Source organism: Puma concolor, chromosome B3 (genome assembly GCF_028749965.1).
Source record: "Puma concolor isolate L17-30 chromosome B3, mPumCon1.1.hap2, whole genome shotgun sequence".
Taxonomy (NCBI): domain Eukaryota; kingdom Metazoa; phylum Chordata; class Mammalia; order Carnivora; family Felidae; genus Puma; species Puma concolor.
Genome location: NC_141672.1, coordinates 108980035 through 109004840, shown reverse-complemented (window position 1 = coordinate 109004840; position 24806 = coordinate 108980035). Strand labels below are relative to the sequence as shown.

Below are 24806 nucleotides of genomic sequence, written 5' to 3'. Positions count from 1 at the left end.
TATTAAAAATATATAAAATAAAATCTCAGAATGGCAAAGAATTTAGAGATCATTTAGTCTAACCTTGGACTCATTTTACAGAGAAGGAAACCACACTGGAGAGAGAAGTGTCTCGCCCAAAAATAGAACTCAGATTTCTTAACTCCCGGATGGTAATGAATTATTAATTATAAATAACTGTATATAACTTGTTTGATACGACCTTTGTTCATTAGGAAGCAAGCTATAGAGTAGACATGTCAGCATCTTTCTTGGGCAGTTCCCGAATCCCCATTCTGTGTCTGATCCCCATAATTCAGTGTAGTATGTATCTGACACAGACTGGGTCTGGCAATAAGGAAACAGCATTCATTTTTCAGTCTTGGATCTCAGCATAATTTGATATACAATGCTGACATATAATGTATCCTGGAAAGCTTTAAAGGATGGTATTCCAAGAACTGGTATTAGTTTAAAAAACTTAAGTGTTTTGTTTCTGTTTCACTTTTTCACACATCCATGGTTTCTGGGATAAAATAGAGGTATTTCACTCCAGTGGGTTAAGTGGAGGAGGCATTCTAAGTGGAGGGAAAAGTATATAATCACCCAGAGGTTTGAGACCTCATTGGGTATTTGGGGTCCTTTCAGAGAGCCTGACCTTCTCTCGCCTATGGACCTTGGACTTTAGTTTGAAGGCAGTAGGGAACTATTAAAGGAAGAGCAGGGTTTAGGGTATGAATATAGTTGCTTTTAATTATTATTATTTTTTATTTGAGAGAGAGAGGGAGGGAGAACATGAATGGGTAAGGGGCAGAGAGGGAGAAAGAGAGATGATCCCAAGCAGGCTCCATGCTGAGCATGGAGCCCAACGTGGGGCTCGATCTCACGACCCTGAGATCGTGACCTGAGCTGAAATCAAGAGTCAGACACTTAACCAACTGAGTCACCCAGGCGCCCCTTAATTATTTTTGAATCACACAATAATATATGAATACATTCTTACATAAATTGAAATACTAAATCTAGAGATGCCTGGGTGGCTCCGTCAGTTAAGTGTCCGACTTGGGCTCAGGTCATGATCTCATGGTTTGTGGGTTCGAGCCCCACATCGGGCTCTCTGCTATCAGTGCAGAGCCCGCTTCAGATCCTCTGTCTCCCTCTCTCTTTGCTCCTCCCCACCCTCTCAAAAATAAAAATGAAAATGAAAACAAATACTAAATCTAAAGCCAAGGTTCTTTACCCTTCCATCCTCTGGTTTTCCTCAGAGGTAACCACTATTCCATTTGGTGTATATACATACATGCATAGGAGATACAGCTAGGATTATTTTGCACAAGTGTTTTAAAACAGATACTATCCTACCAAAAGATCAATTTGAAGGTTAGAGCTTGGTTTGGACAATTCTGAGAACCAGCTGGCCATCTGTTTACTTTGTTGGTGTTCACAGAGTATTTTGTGAACATTCCAGTTTTTAAGTGAGATTCTCACACAGGGATTGGTGCTGTGGGAACCATCTGGAAGACCCCAACCATGACAGCTGCAAACCCTCAAAGCCATATCCACTGGGTCTGCCTGCACTATGGCCTGCCCTGGGTCAAAAGTTTGCTCCCTGCAGTTGTGCAATTACAGGACAGCTGGAATTCACAGAGATTAAATGTTCCTTGTTCAGATTAGGGAATGGATAATGTGCCTGCCATGTGTTATAGAGCAACTGAGTATCCAAACATGACCATGGGGTCCTTTTCTCAGGGGAAAAAAAAAACATTCATTACTTTGGGTTTGATCTTTTACACTGTAACAAAAGTTCACATGCAACAAAAAGTCTACATAACGAAATGGCTTTTCACTATCAACAGTTGAGTTAAAAATTATTATCAAACTAACAGAATAAGGACTTCTAATTAGGCATATCTATAGCTTAAATCTCATTAGGGCTATTACTAAAGTGAGGTCTGGGGGCGTGGGACATAAGGAAGCCGGAGTTAGGAATACATGTGGATAGATTTATTTATTCTCTCATTAACTCACTGAATATACATTTAGTACCTACTATGAGCCAAATCATGTACTAAGACACTGGTTGAATTACTCTGTTCCTTTTGCCCTAAATTAAAGTTCACAACACACCTGGGGAGACACAAATAATGTAATGGGTACCCATAGTGGTCTTTATGTGCAACCAGTGATTTGCCAGTTATTCCATTCATTAAACTATTCTGAAGTTTTGAAAAAAAGCCACAAGGTTAAAAATCTTCTGTAGAAACATGCCCTATACACTTATGTGGTACTTATAATAAATGACCACTTCCTGGTCATTACACTGACTGGAAATTCTGAAAGAAGTGATGGGGTGGGGAGCCGGAGGCTAACGAGTTACTGTGCTCCTGGGGAATGCATCTGGGATTTGTCAAAGTTCTAGACTAGGACCCAACACTCAAGAGCAGGAAAGCAGAGGTCATGACTAAGGATGCAATTTACTCAGATTCTCCCCTGACCTTAATCCCATAAACAGTTGCCTGGGTAAGGGCAAAAACCAAAGGCCTTTAAAATAGGGTATAAGCTTTCCCTAAAATAAGATTAGGGCAGGCACTTCCAACAGGACCTTGTTGCAGGATCACAAAAAGACTTCAAACAAGATTTACATGTTATCCATCCTTATCATACATTCTTTCAGCAAACTGCAAATGTTTTACTGAGTAATCTCCATTACATTTTGCTTAAGAAGAAAGTTTATAAATATATTAATATTCTCTATTCTTTTAAAGGAAAGTGATGCAGGAGCTGGAGGGTTGGTTGGAGAATGACAGCACAAGTCTGCAAAGTGCTGTGAGGGGTGTTACAGTGGAGGACTATGGAGGGCGACTATGCTCGTGCCAAGAGGAAAAAATCTTGCCAAGCAAAGAGAGTATACAAAGCGCTGCTCACTAAAGCCTGTGACCCAAAGGGGGTCCCCTCAAAGCTTTACGTAGCGGAGAGAAAATGGTCCGCACCTGCTTCCTCCAGGAGGGCGCGAACTGAAGGCAGAGGGAGGTCCCAAGGGGCCAGGCGTCCCCTTCTGCCACTCGCACAATCTCTCCCTCGGTGCCCACATCAAATGGGTGACCTAGAGCTGACCCAAAGGGAACTCGAACCTCCTCCCCGCGCCCTCCACCACCTCCAGGGCGGACGCCGACTCCCAACCGGCAGGATGTACCGAGCCGGCCGGGAGTGTCTCACCTTGGTCTCCATCCCTCGCTGTCGTCATGGTGACCGCCGGAGCCACGCAGCCCCGCCCCTTCCTCATGACGTGGCCCCGCCTCCTCCGAACCCGGAAGCGCGAGGCTCGCGCCCACTGCGCGAACCGTTCGGGAGGGGGGAGCGCGGCAGCTGAGGCTCTCCGGGCCGCGCGCCCCGCCCCTCGGAGGCCCGCCCTCCAGCTCGCCCCCACAGCCCGCTGTGCCTGCGGGTACTGAGCGCTCCGGCAGCCGGCGGTGACCCGGACCCAGCCGCCTCCCCGGCCCGCGCCCCTACTGGAGGGAAGAGCCGCTTTGGGGAGGAGGGAAAGGGACGTGGGGGAGGCCACGGCAGGTGAGGGGTGGGCGAGGCCCTGGAAGCGGGGTGTGGGTGTGTGATGTGTATAGGTTTGCAGGTGGGTGTGTATGTACTGTGTGCGGCTGCCTCTGTTGGTGTGACTTTGTTAGTGTGGCCCCTAGTGGGCCGGTCCATGTGATCATGCACGTGACCGCATGTCCCTCTGTGTATGTGTATCAGTCTGTCTGAGGTCAAGTTTGACTTCCTGAGGTGGTCGTTGTACTGTGACTCTGCCTTGTTGTGGCTTTCACAGGCGGGACTGGGAAAGGGTGGGGTCTGTGTTTGGATCATCTGGGGATGGGGGTGCGGGTCTCTTGACCAGGGCATACTATTGTAATCTGGTCCCGGGGATACACTGCTGCAGCCCAGGAATATGTTTTTCAACTTTTAAGAACTCTGAGCAGAAGCTAGTTATTTTGAAGATTGCACCTCAGCCTGAAAGTGACAAATGTCTTTGTCATTGCTCAGTACCTGGTGTGAGACTTGTGAATGGGGGATGAGGAAAGTAACAGGACTAGAGTGCTTTGCTTTCCTTCTTCTGGCTTTCCTAGGGAGTTATAAATTCTGCATTTATGCTGCTGCTTTGTCTCCTTGTACAATGTTCCAGCTCCTGTTAGCAGCATGATTCAAGAGACCGAGGAGTAACTTAATAGCTGTGTGCAAATTTCCAAGAGCTTTTATACCAAGACAGTACAAGATGAGGTGTCACAGAAGAAATGTCAAGTTGGCAGCTTTTCCTCCCATGAGGTTTAGACAATAATGGAATAAGTTCCTGAAGAAAAGAGGGATAAATGTTCCCCTAAAGAAATCTGGAGGAAGAAAGGATAGCTGTGTACTGGTGTGGTGAGCTGTTGATATTTGCATTAAAAAAGCCAACTGCATTGCCTAGAGACTCTCAGGTCCTAATATTTAGTTACTGCTGGCATTAATAATCACAGACTGTCCATATGTGGATCAACTACAGATTGAGATAAAGGATCCAAAAACCTGTGACTAGTTAATCTGGTTATGTGACTTAAACATTTTTAAAGATGATTTCATTGACTGTAAACTGGCAGGTTCTGTTGAATCCCTGAGGGGTAAGTGCATGTAATTCCTGATGCACACTCACAATTGGCAATTTTACTGTCTAGCACCACAGGGCCAGAGAGGACTGACTGTCCAAAGTACTCCCTGAGGAGGGATTTCTTTAGGCAAGATTAAGGCTGATCTCTGTAGCCCTTTTCCCACCAGCATGAACAGGTGCTTTTGTTTTTGCGAAGAATTGAATTGTGAGAGATCAGATCAGTGTTGAGCTCCTGGTCGACATTCTTTCTTATTTAATACTGACCAGTTTGGTCACAATCTCAGTTAACCTTTTTTTGCCATATACAGAATGTTCCTCTCGTGACTTGGAAAAGTATACCCCTTTAGTGAATGAAAGAGAGCTTGGAGAACAGACTTCCTTTTCATACCACTCACAGCTGCTTTCTCTTTGCAGCAGTGAGTTTTTTTGTTGTTGTTTTTTTTTTTAACTTAGATGTCAGTTGGTCAGATGCAACATTTGGTATCTATCTTACCTTTCATGTATTGCCAAACTAACACAAGTGTTAAAATCACTTGCCTCTACAAAAATTTGGTCACAGTTGGGTGGAATCTCTCCGTCCAGTGAGATTTGTTATAAAATGTTATACTGAGGTGGTTGTGAATAATGCTGAGGACTGTGGTAAGACACATCTTTCTACTTGTTGCTCTGGGAAGAAGTGGATGTCGGTGAATGTGTGTGCCTGTGTATGATCTGTATGTCTATGATAGTTTGGTTTGTACCTTGCAGCTGATTCCAAAACTGAATTAATTTATCCCAAGTCTGGCAAATCTAGAAGCTACCTTTCTGGCTTTAAGTAGCTTAGATGTTTTATAAACCTACTGAGTAGATTCCAGTGGCTTAGATTTTTTTTTTAACATGTTAATATTCGTTAAGAGAAAATGGATATGCAAAGAACAATTTTCTTTATTCCAGGATGAATTATAACTACATCTGTGCACACTGATTTCAGCATAAGACTGGCTAATGATATTCTTGGTACTTTTGAGAACAGCTTATGATTTTAACAAACTTTTCTAAAATTACCATCCTAGCCTTGAGGGAACAGACCATTATTGCAATGTCAAGGTTGTAAATCAAGTTTAATAATGGATGCCTATGTCTCCCATCTCCTTGGGGTTTAGTAACCCCCCCCCAAGATTAGAGGTAACTGTTATGATTGCTAAGTTCCCTGAACTCCTGAGTTGGCAGATGTGGAGGGCCAAAAAGGAGTCCCCAGCTCCTGGCCAGTCCAGAGAACTGCACCTGCTGACCAACCACTCAAAATAACAATTCAGAGTCAGCCCAGGAGGTAAGTGTTATGGTCTTGAACACATCCTAGCCTTGTTAGGAAATCCAGACTTGCTCTGGGGGTAGAGGACAGGATACACAGCAAGTATTTGAATCCTTCCAAACCAGGGGGTGGAAGTTCCTCGTTTGGCAATAAGAATCTGCAACAGGGAGCTATAATTTCAAGTTCCTGTTACGACAATACAGATGCCTGAGCAAGGAGGGGCAGCCTTTCCCTTGAAGATGCCCAGCCATTCCAAAGCTGTTAGATCCCTGGGTCAGAAGAGACTCTAGGATTGCCTGATCCAGTCTCCTTAGGACATAGTCATCCATTTAGTCAACAGATAATGCCTGTTCTGTGCCAAGCACTGTTCTAGGCTTTGAAAATACAGTGGTGAAACAGTCATAGATGGGAAAGCAAGCTCAAAGAAGGTCAGTGACTCTTCCAAGGTCACGCAGCTATAAAAGCTAGAAATCACTAATCTCACCACAAGAGACTGCGTATTTCTTCTAAAGACCCATGTTTTGTTGCTGGTTATAGTGCCTTCAAGCCTGTCCTGGTATTTGATCATAGATCTTTCAGAGGAGGGTATATCACATTTAATCACATCAAGAACTGCATTAAGAACTACATGTGAGGTTCTGAAACTATGTTCTGCTAGAGTTAGATTTATGGCATTTTGTGACTTGATCAGGACGCAGGCTTCTATTACCCCTTTTCTCTAGTGTGGACTGTTCCCTGAAACTCTATCAGACATCTTTGTTAAAATGGATTCTTAAGATACTGTCAACACATAGGTGATGGTACTGCAGTTTGGAATCATTTACCTAGGACAGGCATTCTGGTGTCAGAACACACTGTCCTACCTCTGGTCCTAGCTCTGCAATAGACAGGAGATCGCTGGTAAGTCATTTAAGTTTTCTAGACCAGGTTCTTCATCCGGAGGAACTAAGAAAGTAATTATCTCTCAGGGCCCCCTCCTGCTCTGTGACTATAGGACTTCACCAAATTGTTTTCTGTAGTTTAAGTATATACTGACAAGGTAAAATAGCCCATTTCTTTGGTTTTACCATTTAAAGTATTGTTTTTATAGCTAGACCAGACTCTACATTTGGTTCTGATGTAAACATGAATTCTTGACATGAAACATCACATGCTTTTATTTCAGGGTTAACCTCCATTTCAGCTAATCATGGGAGAGATTAAAGTCTCTCCTGATTATAACTGGTTTAGAAGTACAGTTCCCCTTAAAAAGGTATGTATGGTTTTACTACACCTCTTATTTGCAAAATCTTGTATTGTTTTTGTTTGTGACTTAGATGTTATGCCTTAACAGTGTTTGAGAGTAAAGGTTATTGCCAAATATCAGGAGTCTGGGTCGTAGGGCATAAAGTTCACCCCTTCTTTGTCAAGTGCAGTGAACTCTTGAGACACATTCAAGAGTAAAAGTGGGTATAACTGTACTCATTATTTTATAATTGCTTTTGTGTATTCAAGCAAACAGGAATATGTGTACTCTGTAGATAGTGGAAAGCTTGCCGCAACAGCAACTATATAGTACGTGCAGTCAGATTCGATTATAAAGCCTTTTCCTGTTCCTCAGATTTAAGATTTTCAATGGGCCACATTATAGATCCTCTGTAATGGTAGCCATTTTCAGGAAATCTTATTTGCCTGAGATGTCATTCACAGTGAAGTTTGACTGTCGACTCTGAGTCCCTAATTAATCCCAAATGTTTGGGGATCATACTGGACAAAAGCTAGTTAAGTCACAGAGCAAAGTCTTTGCTGATCCCTTTGCAAAAGTATGAGATGAAAATCATCTATGTCTCTGTTATAATTATTTTGTCAGGGTAGACATCTGTGGAAGTGCCATGCAGGTTTGAATTAACAACAAAACTATTCTCCATATAGAAATTTGAGATACAGTTCTCCAAGTGTAAACAGAGTATCTGCTAGACAACTGGCACTGTTGTAGGAGGTCAGCAGATACCTTATTTCATTCTTAACAGTTTAACAAAGATGGTAGTGATGTGCCCCTCTTGCAGATAAGAAAACCAAGGTCCAGAGAGGTTAACATGTTAAAGGTCACTCAGCCTGGTAGAGTCTGCCCATTAAAATCAAATTAATCTGACTTCAGAGTCAGAAGTACTTGACTGCTTACCAAAGGGAGCTGCCCTTCTTGTTCCCTGGGAAACTCCTGCCCATACTAAATGATAATTGGGTCTTGCAGTCCCTCTACCTTGTCCCATCCCCTCAAATAATTCATGTGCGCTCATCTTGATAGCTCACTTTCTCAGCAAGCTGATCACCAGACCCCAAACAACCCACACTTCTCTAAATATTCTTAGAAGTAGTTATAGGAGGTAGTTTGGTTGATGTGATTTTCTCCAGTTGTGAGATGAGTTTGGTCCACAAGTCATGATAAGTTTGCTTGAAATTTCGTGGTGCTAGATTTTAAATTATCAGATAGATATTGCATCTTCTAAGGGATTTCTGACAAAATTGCCATTCAGAGAACTCTGAGAAAATTGAAGTGATAAACAACTTTTAAGTATTTATGGCTTATATTCAGAACATACTATGTCAATTATATCTCAGTAAAGGAGGGGGGGAGAGAACATGCTATTTTTGTTACTTTTCTCCCAAATAGATTATTGAAATAACGTCCTGGAAAATTTCAGAGATCTAAATATTCTTACCTCATATTAGTTTTATTATTACAAGATTGGGATTTACTGTGTGCACTGTCAAAAGCCATTAAGAGATTTTTACCACAATCATAGCCTCCCAAAGTAAAATAAGAGCAAAATTGTGTGTGGCAAGATGCCAAGGGCAGAAACATGAGTATGAGATATTACTGTCATCGTCTGTGACCTGGGGAAGTCTCACAGGGAATTGTTAGGTTCCTCTGGACTGTGCCTTTTGCCCCCTTTGTCTGCTCCCAGTGATGCCAGTGATCCCAGTCAGTGTGTTACCATCCACAGTGACACCAGGGGCCCACAGCACTGCCAGCTAGGAGCGCTCAGAAAATAGAACCTGGAGGCCTTAAATGTTTTAATGTAAAAGTAGGATAAATAATTGATTTGCACAGGCAAAAGTTCAGGAAGCTCAGGTACTTTTCCAAATATCATGAAAAAGTCAGCCACAGAAAACAAAAAGTAAACTATCATGCAGTGAATAATACTAATATCTAACACTCACTGAAACTCTCCCTGCCAAACTCCACGCTGAGCCCTTGACTTGTCTCAGCTCACTTAATGCTCATCTTTTTTCCCTTTGGGTTAAGAACTACTAATTCAGGAAGGTTTCTGATGCCCTTCCTCCTCCCAACCCTCTTTTCTCAAGAAAACCAGTTTTTTCCTGTGCCCATTCCTTACACCTGACTGACTGGTTTGAAACATTCTTCCAGAACAGGGACACCTACACCTGCTGTGTCCTTCCTCTTTAGCAAAAGTCTCCCCCTCAAAGACGTGGTGTAGATCAGGTTCCAGAACCATCTCCTGAGTGGTACCATCTCTCCCTAGTTTGTCCCTAGAGCCTGGAGTCTTTCCTCCCCTCCGGACAGCACTGGAGAATGACTCTGCAAATTGCCTCCTACACACACACAAAGCCAGAAGTATGGGGAAGAAATGAGATGCCAATTACAGGGTTTACTGTTTAATGGTAAACAAAACAGGCTTTTATAATCATGGATGGGAAGGAAGATGAAAAACTGATTTTAAAAAAAGCTTTATAGTCTTTGGAAGGATATAAGGCAATTTTGTACAGTATGTTAGCACATAGAAGAAGGAAAAAGAGACCAAAGCAGTTATTTATTATACATGCTAGTCTGGTGTGATCCCCAGGGTACCTTGTAACAACCAAGGCGGTGGCATTAAAATTGTCACAGAAATTATAGTGTAAAGTAACAATATCAAACCAAATCCATAAGGTTTTCCATTTTTTTTCTTATAACTTTCCCTCCAGATTATCGTGGATGATGATGATAGTAAAATATGGTCGCTGTATGATGCAGGCCCCAGAAATATCAGGTGTCCTCTGATATTTCTTCCCCCTGTCAGCGGAACTGCAGATGTATTTTTCCGGCAGATTTTGGCTTTGACTGGATGGGGTTACCGGGTTATAGCTGTAAGTATTATTGATTCAGTATTACAGTTCAAGTCCACATTTTTTGGGTTTGGTTGTGTTTTTTTGTTTGTTTGTTTTTTGTATGTGGGTACTTCTGTTCCTGATTAACTATCATAATGGGCTTTTTTTTTTTTTTTTTTTTTTTTTTAGTTGAGGTAAGATTGTTTTCCTTCTTTAAAATGTGAAATGAAGCCTTTGGAAGGAAGGCGGTGTAGTACACGGACATAAAGAGATGCAGAGGGTACAAACTTCTATGGAAACCTCAGTGCCCAGCTTTTATGTACATTCTCTTAACTCTGAATGGTAGGAAGCATTGTCCTTGTTTATAGATGAGGAAATGGAGGTCCAGCCATTTTGGTGATCGTGGCAGGCCATGACCACTAGGTGGTGGAAGGAGAACCAGTCTGAGTCTTCTGACTCCATTTCCACTCCTGGTTCATTACACCACTGCCTGCAAGGGAGCTAAATGTGCAATATTATACAGCAGAGGGGTCTGCTGACATTCAGCTGACTGAAAGCTTGCTTTAATGTAAGTCTTTGACTGTTGGGATGGGTCTTATTATAGCCCATACTCTCAGCATTTACTTAAGAAGTTTTTTGTTTCTAATTGTTATTTTATCACTGAGTTTGGTCTAAATCTAGTTTCCCATTGGTCATTCTTGAATCTCTTCTGGAAGAACAGTGTAGGTGAGGAAGGCACCATTGTTCGTGATGCCTCGACTGTGTAACAACGGAGGCTGGCCAGGGGCTCCTGGGTGGCTCAGTCGGTTGAGTGTACAACTCTTGATTTCTGCTCAGGTTTGTGAGATCAAACCTGATCTCACAATCTGCCTCTCTGTCTCTCTGTCTCTCTCTCTCTCTCAATAATAAATAAATAAATGTTAAAAACAAAAAATAATGGAGGCTGGTCTCCTTACTTCTCAGGAAGGAGAGACTCTTGGGCTTTGGAGTTGGCACTTGTTTGCGGGAGCCGGAACAGTAACATGTAAAACAGGTCTCCCTGTGGGAATATTGCTGTTACTGTACATTTTATTTACTATCTGAAGGAGAGAAAATGTGGACCAGATCTCTTTTCTCGGAAGGTAACTTAAAGTTTTACTGGGTTTACCACCAACTGGGGCCACACGGAACAAATCCAGTTCTTCCTCCTGACAGCCCTTCTCGAGAAAACTAGTTATTGTCAGCTTGCTGCCTTCCCCCCAGGTTTTTTCTTTCACGAGAAATTCTCCACATTCTTTGATCATTCTTCATGTGGCATGTTTTGAGTCTCTGCAACATAATCCTCCCTTGTTCTGGGTTTTCATAATTCCTCTTGGTTGACGGCATTTCAGGAAAGCGGGGTGGCAAGCACACTCATCCCAGCCCTCCACAGCCTAAGACACGACAGTGCCTTTCCTGGTAGCCTCTGTTGATCAGCCAGGGAGGGGAAACTGAGCGGCCACAGACGTCTCTCCCACTTCAGATCACTGTCTGAAGTTGACTGTGTGTTTTTTGCTCCAAGCTGGCAAGTCCAAATTGCTTTGCCTTTTGGCTGGATATTTCTTCTTGCCCTCAAGCTTCTTGATGTGGGATTTCATTATTTCATTGGCTAGATAATGAATCAAGAAAGGGCCAGGGGCACCTGGCTGGCTCAGCTGGTGTAGTGTGTAACCCTTGATCTCGGGGTTGTGGGTTTGAGCCCCATATTGGGTGCAGAGATTACTTAAAAATAAAACTTAAAAAAGAAAAGGCCAGTGATGTCTTCAAAGTTACTTTGTCCTTATGTGCCTAACCCCACGAAGTTTGTTTTATTTATGTAGTTATTAAAATGTATGTATTCATTTTTGAGAGAGTGAGAAAGGGGCAGAGAGGGAGGGAGAGAGAGAGAATCCCAAGCAGTCTCCACACTGTCAGCAAGGAGCCCAATGAGGGGCTTAAACCCATGAACCGTGAGATCATGACCTGAGCCAAAACAGACACCTAACCAACTGAGCCACCCAGGTGCCCCTACCTCACAAGATTTTAAAACTTATTACATACTTATCTAGCAGTTGAAAGGTACCAGTCCTTTTGTCATTTACATTTTTATTGAGATAATTATAGGTTCACCTGTAGTTTTCAGAAATGATACAGAGATATCCCTTTTATACTTTGCCCAGTTTCTCTCAATAGTAACATTTTACAAAACTGTAGTCGGATATTGTAACCAGGGTATGATATTAATACAATCCACCAATCTTAGATTTCCAGTTTTACTTGTACTCAGTTTGTGTGTGTGTGTGTGTGTGTGTGTGTGTGTGTGTGTTAAGTTGTGTACAGTTTTATCCCCTATCTTGGGCATAGATATTTTTAAATTAAAGGCTTCATAAAAAAATATTTTTACAATATAGGTTTCTTTTCCTTTTTGTTTTGTTTTTAATGTTTGTTTATTTTTGAGAGAGAGAGAGAGCACAATTGGGGGTCGGGTAGAGAGAGAGGGAGACAGAGAATCCGAAGCAGGCTCCACGCTCCAAGCTGTCAGCATAGAGCCTGACGTGGGGTTCGATCCCGCAAACCGAGATAGCATGACCTGAGCCAAAGTCAGACACTTAACTGATTGAGCCACCCAGATGCCCTATAATAGCTTTCTTTTCTATCATCCGACTCCAGTTCTCAGATTATCTGCTAGGGAGCAGCTGTTCTTCATCCTGTCAGAATAGTGGAATCTCATCCACAAATGAAATTTTTAATAGTAAAAGTAACATAATTACAACAAATCTAAAGTTATCCTATTATATACATGATAGTATCAATTCCAGCAACTTGTTAATGACAAAAGGAATCTAAGTTCTTAAAACAACTAGCCTGTCAGACAGGTTTTGCTTATTATTAAAGAGAGTGGAATTCTTTGGTGACAAGCTGGAGTCCTCTAGAAAGGAGGTAGTGACTTGTATTTCTTTTCCTCCTCCTCCTCAGCTTTTATAGGCTACTTAAGGTCAAGCACCATACTTTTTTGGCCACAAATAAAGGTACAAGAAATCAGATATGATGCCTGAGTCAATTAAGAAAAGAGGAACAATTTTATTGAATACGCACTTCAAGCAATGCTGCCAAAAAGAGAGGGAATTCTCCTTAGGATTTTATTTCGAGTTCTCCTGAGCCATACTTTTAGAATTAAATTGGATTAAAGGGAAAACAGTATTTTTTTTTTTAATTTTTTTTTTTTAACGTTTATTTATTTTTGGGACAGAGACAGAGCATGAACGGGGGAGGGGCAGAAAGAGGGGGAGACACAGAATCGGAAACAGGCTCCAGGCTCTGAGCCATCAGCCCAGAGCCCGTCGCGGGGCTCGAACTCACGGACCGCGAGATCGTGACCTGGCTGAAGTCGGACGCTTAACCGACTGCGCCACCCAGGCGCCCCGGAAAACAGTATTTTTTCACTTGAAAGGGTTCTGCTCCTATTCACCCTTGAACCTCAGAGTTTCTTAGCTATTTGGAAAGGAAACAGACATGAATTGAAATTATTATTCACATAATATCTCTTGTGTGCTATTCTTTTTTTAAATTGGTCTGTTAGGGGGCACCTGGGAGGCTCAGTCGGTTGAACAGCAGACCAGTTTAGGTCTTGATCTTGCGGTTCATGGGTTCAAGCCTCACATTGGGCTTGCTGCTTTCAGTGCGGAGCCTGCTTCACTCTCTGTCCCCCACTTTCTCTGCCCTTGCCCTACTTACCCTCTCTTTCTCAAAAAATAAATAAAACATTGAAAAAATAATAATAATAAAATAAATTGGTCTAGGGGCACCTGGGTGGCTTAGTTGGTTAAGCGTTTGACTTCAGCTCAGGTCATGATCTCATGGTTCATGGGTGTGAGCCCTGCATTGGGCTCTGTGCTGTCAGCTCAGAGCCTGGAGCCTGCTTCAGATTGTGTGTCTCCCTCTCTCTCTGCCCATCCCCTGCTCATGCTGTGTGTGTGTGTGTGTGTGTGTGTATGTGTGTGTTTCTCTCTCTGTCTCAAAAATAAAAGGAGCAGAGCTTGAGCAAATGAGAAATGCTATTATGGGAGTCCTAAATTTTGCATATATATATATTTTTAATTTTTTTAATATTTATTTATTTTTGAGAGACAGAGTGCAAGTGTGGGAGGGGCAGAGAGGGAGACACAGAGTCCGAAGCAGGCTCCAGGCTCTGAGCTGTCAGCACAATGCCCGACATGGGGCTCAAATTCACCAGCTGTGAGATCTTGACCTGAGCCAAAGTTGGACGCTTGAATTGACTGAGCCACCCAGGCTCCCCTATATTTATTATTAATTAATAATGTTATTATTTCAGTTGCAGTATCCAGTTTATTGGGACCATCTTGAATTCTGTGATGGATTTAGAAAACTTTTAGACCATTTACAACTGGATAAAGTGAGTACCCTAAAACTAAATATTTACATGTGATTTTAATGCAGCATTTACATTGTAAAGCCTGGTATTGTCTTTGTTTTGTTTTTAAATGATACTTCTTTTGAGATATAATTCACATACCATTCAATTTACCCTTTTCAAGTGTGTGAGTATGGTTTTTAATATATTCATAGATAGGTACAATATATATTTATATGTAAATATAAATATATTTTATATATAAATAAATATAATATATTCACAAATAGGGTCAATTTTAGGTCATTTTTTTCACCCCAAAAAGAAACCACATATTCATTATTAGTGACTCCTTACCTTTCTTCTCCTACCCCTGGCAACTTAATCTCCTTTCTGCCTGTGTAGATGTACCCATTCTAGGTATTTTATATAAATGGAATCATGCAATATTCATCTTTTTTTTTTAATTTTCTTAGTGTTCATCTTTTCTAACTGACTTCTTTCATTTAGCATAATGTTTGCAAGGCCCGGCTATGTTGTAGCGTGTATCAGTACTCCACCTTTTTATTGTCAAATAATATCCCACTATATAGGTGTACCCCATTTTATTTATCCATTTGTCAGTTGATGCACGTTTGGATTGTTGCCATTGTTTGGCTATTAGAAGTTACACTGCTGTGGGGTGCCTGGGTGGCTCAGTCGGTTAAGCATCTGACTTCGACTCAGGTCATGATCTCACAGCTTGCGAGTTTAAGCCCTGCATCAGGGTCTGTGCTGACAGCTCAGAGCCTGGAGCCTGCTTCAGATTCTGTGTCTCCCTGTCTCTGCCCCTCCGCTGCACTCTGTCTCTCTCTCTCTCTCTCTCTTTCTCTCAAAAATAAAAAATAAAACATTTTTAAAAATTAAAAAAAAAAAGAAATAACACTGCTGTGAACATTTGTGGACACACGAACGTGGACATGTGTTTTCAGTTCTTTTGAGTTTGTACCTAGGAGTAGAATTACCAAATCATAGTTTTCTTAAATATAAATTACTGAGTGGTTTCATTTTCTAGTGTAATCCGTAGATAATATTTTCTTACTTGTATTTGCATGCAGATTGTTTTCTTGACGGGATGTATAAATTGTACTTAAGTGCAGTGTTTCCTAAATGTTGAACTGCTATCGATATTTTCATCTAAGGATTATGATGACATTATGTATTCTGTGGTTGGTGAGAAGTAAAACTACTTTTTTTTTTTTTTTTTTTTTTGGTATTTATGTTCAGGATTGATTGTTGTTGTAGTATCCTTCTTGTGTTTGTTTGCAATTAGGTTCACCTGTTTGGGGCTTCTTTGGGAGGCTTTTTGGCCCAGAAATTTGCTGAATACACACACACATCTCCCAGAGTCCATTCCCTCATCCTCTGCAATTCTTTCAGTGACACCTCCATCTTCAACCAAACTTGGACTGCAAACAGGTAAGAACATGAACATTTGGCCAAAATTCTTAGGATTTTCATTCAGTGGAATTTTGAAAATGTTGGCTTGGCGGGGGGTGGGGGGTTGCTGCACTAAGCGGTGGGGGTGTGGGGGTGGAAAGGGCTTGTATCTACCTCTGTCTTCTGAAACTGCCCTGGCTTTTAAAACTAGAAACAATCACCTTTGCCAAAGAAAAGAATGGAATGAACTCTGAATTTAGCTATTTCTATTACTCTGAATTATGGGTTAGCTTTGTTTACTATACATTCATGTGATCCTAACAGGTCCTCTTCAGTTGCATATGTAACTAATATGGTGTTCTGCTTGTTCTGCCTACTATGTTGTTAAACAGTTCTGTATATTGACGACACAGTGTTTTTAGGCATTTTGGCTTCCCCCAATTTTTCATCATGTTCTGCAAATCATTGTACATGTTGCTTTTTTCCTTCCCTTTCTGGGTTATTTCCTTGAAATGTGTTTCCAAAAACAGAGAGAATACATTTCGTCTGCCAGCACGTCTTGCACATCATGACACTTTAGTGTTAGTCTGCTTTCGGAAAGATGGAAATGGTGGCCTGCTTCGTGGGGCCACCCATGGGGCGCTTGTTTCCTCTGAGTCATCCTTTCATTGAAGAGTCCACTTTAGGAGTGCCTGGGTGCCTCAGTCAGTTGAGTGTCCGACTCTTGATTTTGACTCAGGTCATAATCTCACAGTTTGTGGGATTGAGCCCCGTGTCAGGCTCTGCTCTGACAGTGTGGAGCCTGCTTGGGATTCTCTTTGTCTTCCTATCCCCCTCCCCCTCCCCCCACTGGAAAAAGAAAAGTTATTGAAGATAACATTTTGTTTATTTATTTTTAATTTTTTTCAATGTTTATTCATTTTTTTAAGAGACAGAGACCTAGCATGAGCGGGGGAGGGGCAGAGAGAGAGAGAGAGGGAGGGAGACAGATACAGAATCCAAAGTAGGCTCCAGGCTCTGAGCTATCGGTAGAGAGCCTGACATGGAGCTCGAACCCACAGACCTCAAGATCATGACCTGAGCTAAAGTCGAATGCTTAACCGACTGAGCCACCCAGGCACCCTGAAGATAACATTTTAAGTAATTTGATAAGTATCTAATAGTACCTTAAAGCTCATTTAATGTGATTTTTTTTCATTGCTAGCAAGGCTAGACTCTACCCTAAAAGACAAAGCTCCATGAGTAAACATACCTGTATGATCAGGTTGATTTTTCACAGAATTCTCTAGGTAAACATTGTGTTTGTTATTTTCACATTTCTTTAAAATTGTAGGTAGAGCATGCAACTCTTGATCTCTGGATCATGAGTTTGAGCACCACATTGGGCGTATAGCTTACTCAAAAACAAGTTGTACTCTGTTCTCTTTAAAAATGTTTTCTGGTGTTATCTCAGTAGTTTACTCAGCATTTGTGCAACAATTTCTTACATACATTAGCTACAAATAGTTCATGTCCGGACAATGCACTAAAGCTCATTGATTATTTTTGATGATTTTTAATGTTGTTTTAACTGTCACAAGCCAAGACTGCCCCTACTTTGTTTGTGCCCCTGCATATGAGCTACATTTTATCAAATATCTGAGTGCTTACTTTGTGCCACACATTGAGGCTACAGGGGCAAGCAAAGCCAACAGGGCCTACCCCTCACAGAGGGTACCTCATCACCTTGAGAAAATAAGGAAACCCATGGGCGGGATGGAGAAAGTTAACTGAAAGAGGGCCCACTGGCCTTGTGAGGGAAGCTCAACTTCCAACAAGCCAGTCCATTGAGAACACGCATCAGAAGGTAGTCTGCACTTTTTATAAGTCATTTTCACCATAGGTTTAGAGAAAGTAGTGTTTACCGTATATAATGGCTCTCAATTCTTGTAATTAATGGAATAAATATCAACTAAAAATCACTTACAGAAATCCATAGATTGAATTGCCTTGAATTAGCCTAATTGAATCTACTAGGAGAAAACTTTGGCAGTATAACAGCTCCTTCATTTTGCTATTTTGAAATATCAATCAATCAAGGTGATATAAACCTGAAGGTTGGGATCTTAATTTTTCAGTTTTCTAAAGGAAATAGTTTAGCCATTGGAAATAAAGCCAAATAGTAAAAAAAGAAAAAAAATAGTAATAATAATAATAATAAATAATAAATTCTCAGTATTATCAAAATGTCTACCTTGGCAAAGAAACTTGAAATACCACTTATAATTATTCTAAATTCTCAAATAAAACTTTAATCATATTAAACCGTAACTCTTTGGGAGCTCAGGAAAATGTATATAAAAACAAGATGCTTTAAAGCTAGCTCTTTGGAAGAAGAGATAGGTCTTTTTATCTCTAGATCCCAAGAACATAGCTAATACAAAGCTTCAATATTGAATGAATATTTGCTACTTTTGTGTAACCTTGCAAATTTAAATTATCAGGTCCTTGTTTTACAGCTTTTGGCTGATGCCATCATTTATGCTCAAAAAAATAGTTCTTGGAAACTTTTCATCTGGCCCAGTGGACCCTTTGATGGCTGATGCTATTGATTTCATGGTGGACAGGGTAAGGATCATGGCGTTGGGGTGGGGACACCTTATACTAGAAATTTTTGTGTCTCCTTGCTTCCTGATGATATATCTGTCTCATTGAGTATGTATTAGAGATGTTTGCTAAACCGCCTTCCATATCAACTTTAACACACCCACACAGATTATTACTGTTGGTAAGTAATTCAACAGAATCACTTGGGGGAAGCTTTTAAAAATACAGATTCCAGCGGCACCTGACTGGCTCAGTCAGTATAGCATGGGACTCTTGATCTGGGGATCATGAGTTCGAGCCCCATGTTGGGCATGGAGCCTACATTTAAAAAAAAACAAACAAACAAAAACAGATTCCAAGGCCTCTCCAGCCCATTGAACTGGAATCCCTGGGTGTGGGATCTGGGAACCTGTGTTTTTACTGTGTTCCCCCTCTTTCTCCTTGAGGTGAATCTGAAGTAGCAGGTCTACAGACTTGGATTTAGGGACTACGGGGCTAGATGGTTTTTCTGAGGTCTCTTCCAGCTCCAAAATCTCTTAAAAATGTTTATCTGTCACTTATGAGTTATAGGAACTGGCTTGCTGCCCACAGGTACCTGGTTGAAGAAGCAATTCATGTTGAGGGCTATGAATGCCAGGTTCCCACAGTAGAAAAATGCCACCACCTGGGAGGCCCATGGTCTCACAGATACATTATATTTCCTCCTTGGTGATCTTTCTGGACCCACCACACGTGATACCACCTTTATAAGCACAAATATTACACTTAATGGAAATGTGGGAAACAAAATTAATCTAAAACCTTTGCCTGTGTTTCTTCCTACAGCTGGAAAGTTTGGGTCAGAGTGAACTGGCTTCAAGACTGACCCTGAATTGTCAAAATTCTTATGTGGAACCTCATAAAATTCGGGACATCCCTGTAACCATTATGGATGTAAGCTTCCTTTTAAGTCAAATAGATGTTTTACCCTTTTAACTGTATATATCAAAATCCTCATAATTATTTTATAATTTTTCAGTGTACCTCTTCCAATGCTGCCTTGGATTTTTTTTACACCCTCCCCCCACCCACTTTTTCAGTTCTAAAACAATCAACGTATTGCTTACCCTATTTTTTTCCTGATAGGAATAACACCATTGAAGTAGGAATAAACATAAACAAACATGGTAGTCCTTACCCATTCTGATATATTTTTGCTACAGTCATCAACAGATATTGCACTTTAGCTATTACACATCTATGTAGCAAAGAAAAGTTGCCTCATGGAGTCAGAGAATCAAGAATTCCATAAAATCTAATTAGCACAAAAGCTTGCTTCTTATATGCTCGAGTTGTGGTAAAATATATGTTACAAAATTTACCATTTTAACCATTTTTAAGTGTACATTAAGTAAACTTAAGTGGCATTAAGTACATTTACAGTGTTGTGCAACCGTCACCATCATCCATTTCCAGAACTTTTCATCATCCCAAACTGAAGCTCTGTACCCATTAAACACTAGCTCGCCATTCCCCCCTCCTTCCAGACCCTGGTACCCAACATTATACTTTCTGTCTCTATGTATTTGACTATTCTATGTACCTCACGTAAGGTACATAGACTATAAGGAATCACATAATATTTGTACTTCTGTGTCTGGCTGAATTCACTTAGCAGAATGTTTTCAAAGTCTATTCATGTCGTGGCGTGTATTAAACGCTGAATAATACTCTCTTGTATGCAGGTACCACATTTGGTTTATCCAGCATCTGTTGATGGACATTTGGGTTATTCCACCTCTGGGCTATTGTGAATAATGCTGCTGTGAGCATTGGTGTACAAATATCTGTTTGAGTACCTACTTTCACATCTTGTGGGTATATACGGAGAAGTGGAATTGCTGAGCCATATGTAATTCTGTTTAACTTTTTGAGAAACCATGATACCATTTTCCACAGTGGTTGTACCATTTTACATTCCCACCAGCAATGCACAAGGGTTCGAATTGTTCCACATCCTCCCCAACACTCGTTATTTTCTGTTTTTTGATAATAGTGATTCTAATAGATGTGAAGTGGTATTTCATTGTGGTTTGGCTTATTTTTTTTTTAAATCATGTAACTATTTTGCCTCATAAACGGGTTTATTCCTGGATTCAAATAATGTTTTTTAAGAATTGATTTTTGTCCAGAAATTTACAAGCATGTAAATAATAACTTCTCATTCTTCACTGTAATCTCTACATTCCGACATTGACCATGACACAGAACAAGCTTTTCAGTACTGTTGGTAAAATATTTTGTCCTCACAGTGCGTTTGCTCTGTTTGCCCATCTTTCAAAGCTGAGCTCATGTACCCAAAGTTTGGGTCACTGGAAACTGTGTTTAAACTTTGGCAAGTTGGAAGTGCTGTGTGTGCGTGCGCGCACGATTAAAAAAATTACTTTTTGAAAAAAATATTACTTTCTGAAAACTTGCTTGAATGTGTGTGTAAACATAAGTTTATGTGGGCAGTAAATGATGTCTAGAATCATACACTCCAAACTGTTAACAGTAGTTCCCCCAGGAAAGGATCTGGACTTTTTCTTATACTCTTAAAAATTTTGTTTTTTGTTTTTGTTTTTGTTTTTGTTTTTCACTAAGCATATAGTATTTATGTAACTGTTTTTAAGTAGTAATAAAATTTACACGTTCTTTTGGGATTTTAGTGATCTTTTTGAAATTAACTGGCATTTTCAATAATGATTGTTCACTATTAATATTCTTTTAATTCAGTTAACTCTGTTTGAGGGGAAAAAAATTCATGGTAGACTTTTCTCCCAAAGAATGCAACAACAAATTCTGTAGCTTATGTTAGAAATCACCAGGGATCAGTAGGAGGAGGTGGCCCAGGCTGGCCAAGGTTCAGCAGCATCTCTTCACAAGAAAGAAATGCTTTGGGAAGCATTTTCCATGATGTGGAAAGAACATATTAAAATACCAGTAGGTTTCAGCCTTTGTTTTTTTTTTTAAAGGTATTTGACCAGAGTGCACTTTCAACCGAAGCTAAAGAAGAAATGTACAAACTGTATCCTAATGCCCGGAGGGCTCACCTTAAAACAGGAGGCAATTTCCCATACCTGTGCAGAAGTGCAGAGGTGAATCTTTATGTACAGGTAAGTCCCAGCTTGGAAGCCAGGGCACTTTGAACCCACAGTGTATAGTTTGAAACACAAAGCTTGTTTTTTTTTTAATGGTGGAATAGGAGAACTACAGAATTCTCTGTAAGAATGAGGCACTTGCTTGATAAAAGTGGTTTACATTAATAATTTAAAGCAGAATTCAAGCAGGTGTGTTAGAGACAGGTGACTCTCTGCCTACCATCTCTTTTCTAAGAACAGCAGGCCTATATCCACATACCTAGAAGTAGCCATTTGGTATGATGTGACCTTGCCTCCTGGATACAATGAATTCAATCAGAACAGGATACCAGATTCATGAAGCAACTTTCCTGATCCATTTTTAGTGCATTAAAATAATACACGCAAAAACTGACAAAAACTGCCACTTTGTCCTCTACCTTAAATGGATATTAAAATAGCAGTGAGGGGGTGTGTGGGTGGCTCAGTCGGCTAAACGTCCAACTCGGGCTCAGGTCATGATCTCACGGTTCATGGGTTCAAACCCTGCATAGGGCTCTGTGCCAACAGCTTGGAGCCTGGAGCCTGCTTCAGATTCTGTGTCTCCCTCTCTCTCTCTGCCCCCCCCCCCCCCACTTGTGTTCCCTCTCTCTTTCTCAAAAATAAATAAACATTAAAAAAGATTTTTTTTTTTTTTTAAGTTTAAATAGCAATGAGAAATTACTGCTTTGGCAGTTTGGCAAGAAGTATCAAGAACTTCAAAAAACAGTCATGTCCTTTGGTCCTGTCATCCACTTGTGGCAGTGGATCCTAAGTAGAGGACCCTAAATTCAGAAAAACTTGATGCCTGGAGCCCTTCGTGATGATCTTGCTCTGAACAGCAGAGGATGGGAAAGACCTGAGTCACAGCAGCAGGACAGGAGGGTAAACAACAACTTATGGAGTGGTGTGCCACCACTTAAGATGATGAAATTTATAGGAACTTGGGAGAGACCTGTTACATGTTAAATAAGGAACAAAGATCCCAAACTGTGGGTGTTATTTTTTAATGCTTATTTATTTTGAGAGAGGGGATCGGGAGGAGCAGAGAGAGGAAAAGAGAATCCCACACGGGCTCTGCTCTGTCAGCACAGAACCTGACGCAGAGCTTGAACTCAGAAACTGCAAGATCATGACCCAGGCCCAAAATCAAGAATCAGATGCCTAACTGACTGAGCCACCCAGGCGTCCCTCAAATTGTGGTTTTTAAAAATACTTGTTTGACTTCTCTGTGTTTTCCAATTTGTCTCTTATTAGTACATATTGCTGCGTAATTTTAGAAGTATAAAATATGCCATAGTGACATTTAAAAGAACAATTCTGTGTTTCTACAGATACATTTGCTGCAATTCCATGGAACCAAATACGCGGCCATTGATCCGTCGATGGTCAGTGCCGAGGAACTTGAGGTGCAGAAAGGCAGCCTCAGCGTCAGTCAGGAGGATCAATAGTTGTGGTGTTTGTTGTTAATGATGCGTGATCCAGAGAGTTCTTGTACAATCATGGCGTCAGTGCCCGCCCGGCGGCCTCTCCATTCGGCTGTCAGGTTCACCGGTTATCACTGTGTTTGGAAGTAGGACTGATTGTCGTCTTTGTGACAGGCGGCAGCTCTTCTAAGCCAGTGTAACTGTTCCCTCTTCGGTTTTTTTAGCTTTTGAATTTGAGGAAGTACTTTTGAAGACTCCCATTTTAAGAATTGTGAAAATTTTGCTACCAAAAGTCGTCACCACTGTGTTCTTAAGCGAATATTAATTTCTGAAGTTTGGGATTTTGTGAGGGTTTGTTTCCTTTCTTTTCTTTCCTCCTTTCTTTCTTTTTATGTTATTTGCTGTAAATGCTGCACATCCAGATTGTGTATCAGAAGGACATCAGTTATTTTTATGAATTCTTGGTTATTGCCATTATCAAGTGCCAAGCTGTCACCTACTGTGTGCTCCCTGCAACATCAACTACTTCTACTTTCCAGTTATGCAGAATCATTTTCAGTTTTATCTGTTGTCTTTCTAGCCATTACAGTCATTTGGAATAAAAACTCACTTTCAGCGAATGGCTTTGGTGATTATTGTAGCTGCCCAACTGGGCTACATAGACATAGGACTTTCTGACAAGAAACCGTGGTGGTGTTGGCCAATTTGGTATGACATTACATAAGTTACTTAATCTCTCTAAGTTGCAGTTTGCTCATTGTAAAGTAACAGTAGGTCTCATTTATTGAGCTATTACTATGTGCCAGTTACTTTTCATACCTTCTTTCTTCCCCCTCAATGGGAATGTGTCTTAAATCTCTTAATTTTTTTTTTTTACATTTTTTTTAAGTAGGTTCCATGCCCAACTTGGAGCTTGAACTCATGACCCTGAGATTGAGAGTTGCATGCTGCACCTACTGAACCAGCCAACTGCCCCAAATCTCTTTCAAACTATATATTCCTTTTTTTTTTTTTCTTGCCATTAATTTGTTGAAGAAATAGGCTCATTTGCTCTATGGAATTCCCCACGATCTAGATTTGGCTGATTGCAGCCTCATGGTGTCCTTTAACTTGTTTCTGTGTCCCTGGTATTTCCCATAAGCTGGTACATACATCTAGAGGGTCAGTCAGGCTCAAATTCAGTCTTTTTGGCAGGAATGCTTCATAGGGCTGCGTGCTTCCCATTATGTCACTGAGGAGGCACATAACATCTGGTGGTTTCTAAGTGGTTAACATGATGGTTTAGCTGCCCCTGCTTATCACGGCACAGATGTGTTGTTTCATTGGAGGATGCAAAACAGTGACGATAACTCTAATTTTTATCATTCCATTTATTAACAGAATTCTCTGATTTAAAAACAAAAATCTTCCCCTCATCAATTATTTGGTTTCTCTGAGGTACAAGTGAGACAGAAAAATCATCATGAATGCTTCTTTCCCTTTAAGTTTTAAGAATATTGAGTTAGCCATCCTATTTCTGACTTAATCCCCACCACAACCCTGATTAAACTGATTTTTACAGGTGAGGTCATGGAGACTGGGAGGAGCCAAGAGACTTGCTCATCATCACACAGGAAAGGGCAGAGCTGGGATGTTAACTTGGATCTGACCATCACAAAACCAAGGATCTTTCCACGTAGGCCAGTGTCTGCTCTGACTGTCTTGTGACTCGAGAACAGTCGTGAGTTATGGGAAGCACTTGGGAAGCCATGAAGGTAGGAGCTTAATGTTTTTAACTACTAGCATCTGAGACTCCTTCCCCACCAACAGGAACTCCTATGGGCAGAGCCAGGCCACACATGGCCAGTAGCCCCTTCCTCTCCTGGTACAGCAA

General features: G+C 40.9%; 1 protein-coding gene across 3 annotated transcripts; it reads left to right on the top strand.

Moving 5' to 3' along the window:
• Nucleotides 1–3286: 3286 nt before the first annotated feature.
• On the top strand, nt 3287–23553 carry SPG21 (SPG21 abhydrolase domain containing, maspardin). Of its 3 annotated transcripts, none has more exons than XM_025918572.2 (9): nt 3287–3546; nt 7072–7158; nt 9873–10034; nt 14326–14406; nt 15677–15822; nt 18267–18390; nt 19195–19302; nt 21363–21503; nt 22841–23553. In XM_025918572.2, the coding sequence occupies exons 2-9, from the start codon at nt 7096–7098 to the stop codon at nt 22955–22957; spliced, it is 942 nt and encodes a 313-aa protein (XP_025774357.1). In that variant the 5' UTR covers nt 3287–3546; nt 7072–7095; the 3' UTR covers nt 22958–23553. The 3 variants fall into 3 exon arrangements, with proteins under 3 accessions (XP_025774357.1, XP_025774359.1, XP_025774358.1); XM_025918574.2 differs by having other exon boundaries at nt 3290–3546; nt 18282–18390; XM_025918573.2 differs by lacking the exon at nt 3287–3546 and adding an exon at nt 5812–5924.
• The last annotated feature ends 1253 nt before the right edge of the window (nt 23554–24806 follow it).

Excerpts from the sequence above, each read along its gene's own strand:
- SPG21 (XM_025918572.2), top strand. The coding sequence starts at position 7,096 with ATGGGAGAGATTAAAGTCTCTCCTGATTATAACTGGTTTAGAAGTACA. Across the intron at positions 7,159-9,872 it reads GTACAGTTCCCCTTAAAAAG|ATTATCGTGGATGATGATGA; the intron begins GTATGTATGGTT and ends CTTTCCCTCCAG. Across the intron at positions 19,303-21,362 it reads TCCCTGTAACCATTATGGAT|GTATTTGACCAGAGTGCACT; the intron begins GTAAGCTTCCTT and ends TTTTTTTTAAAG.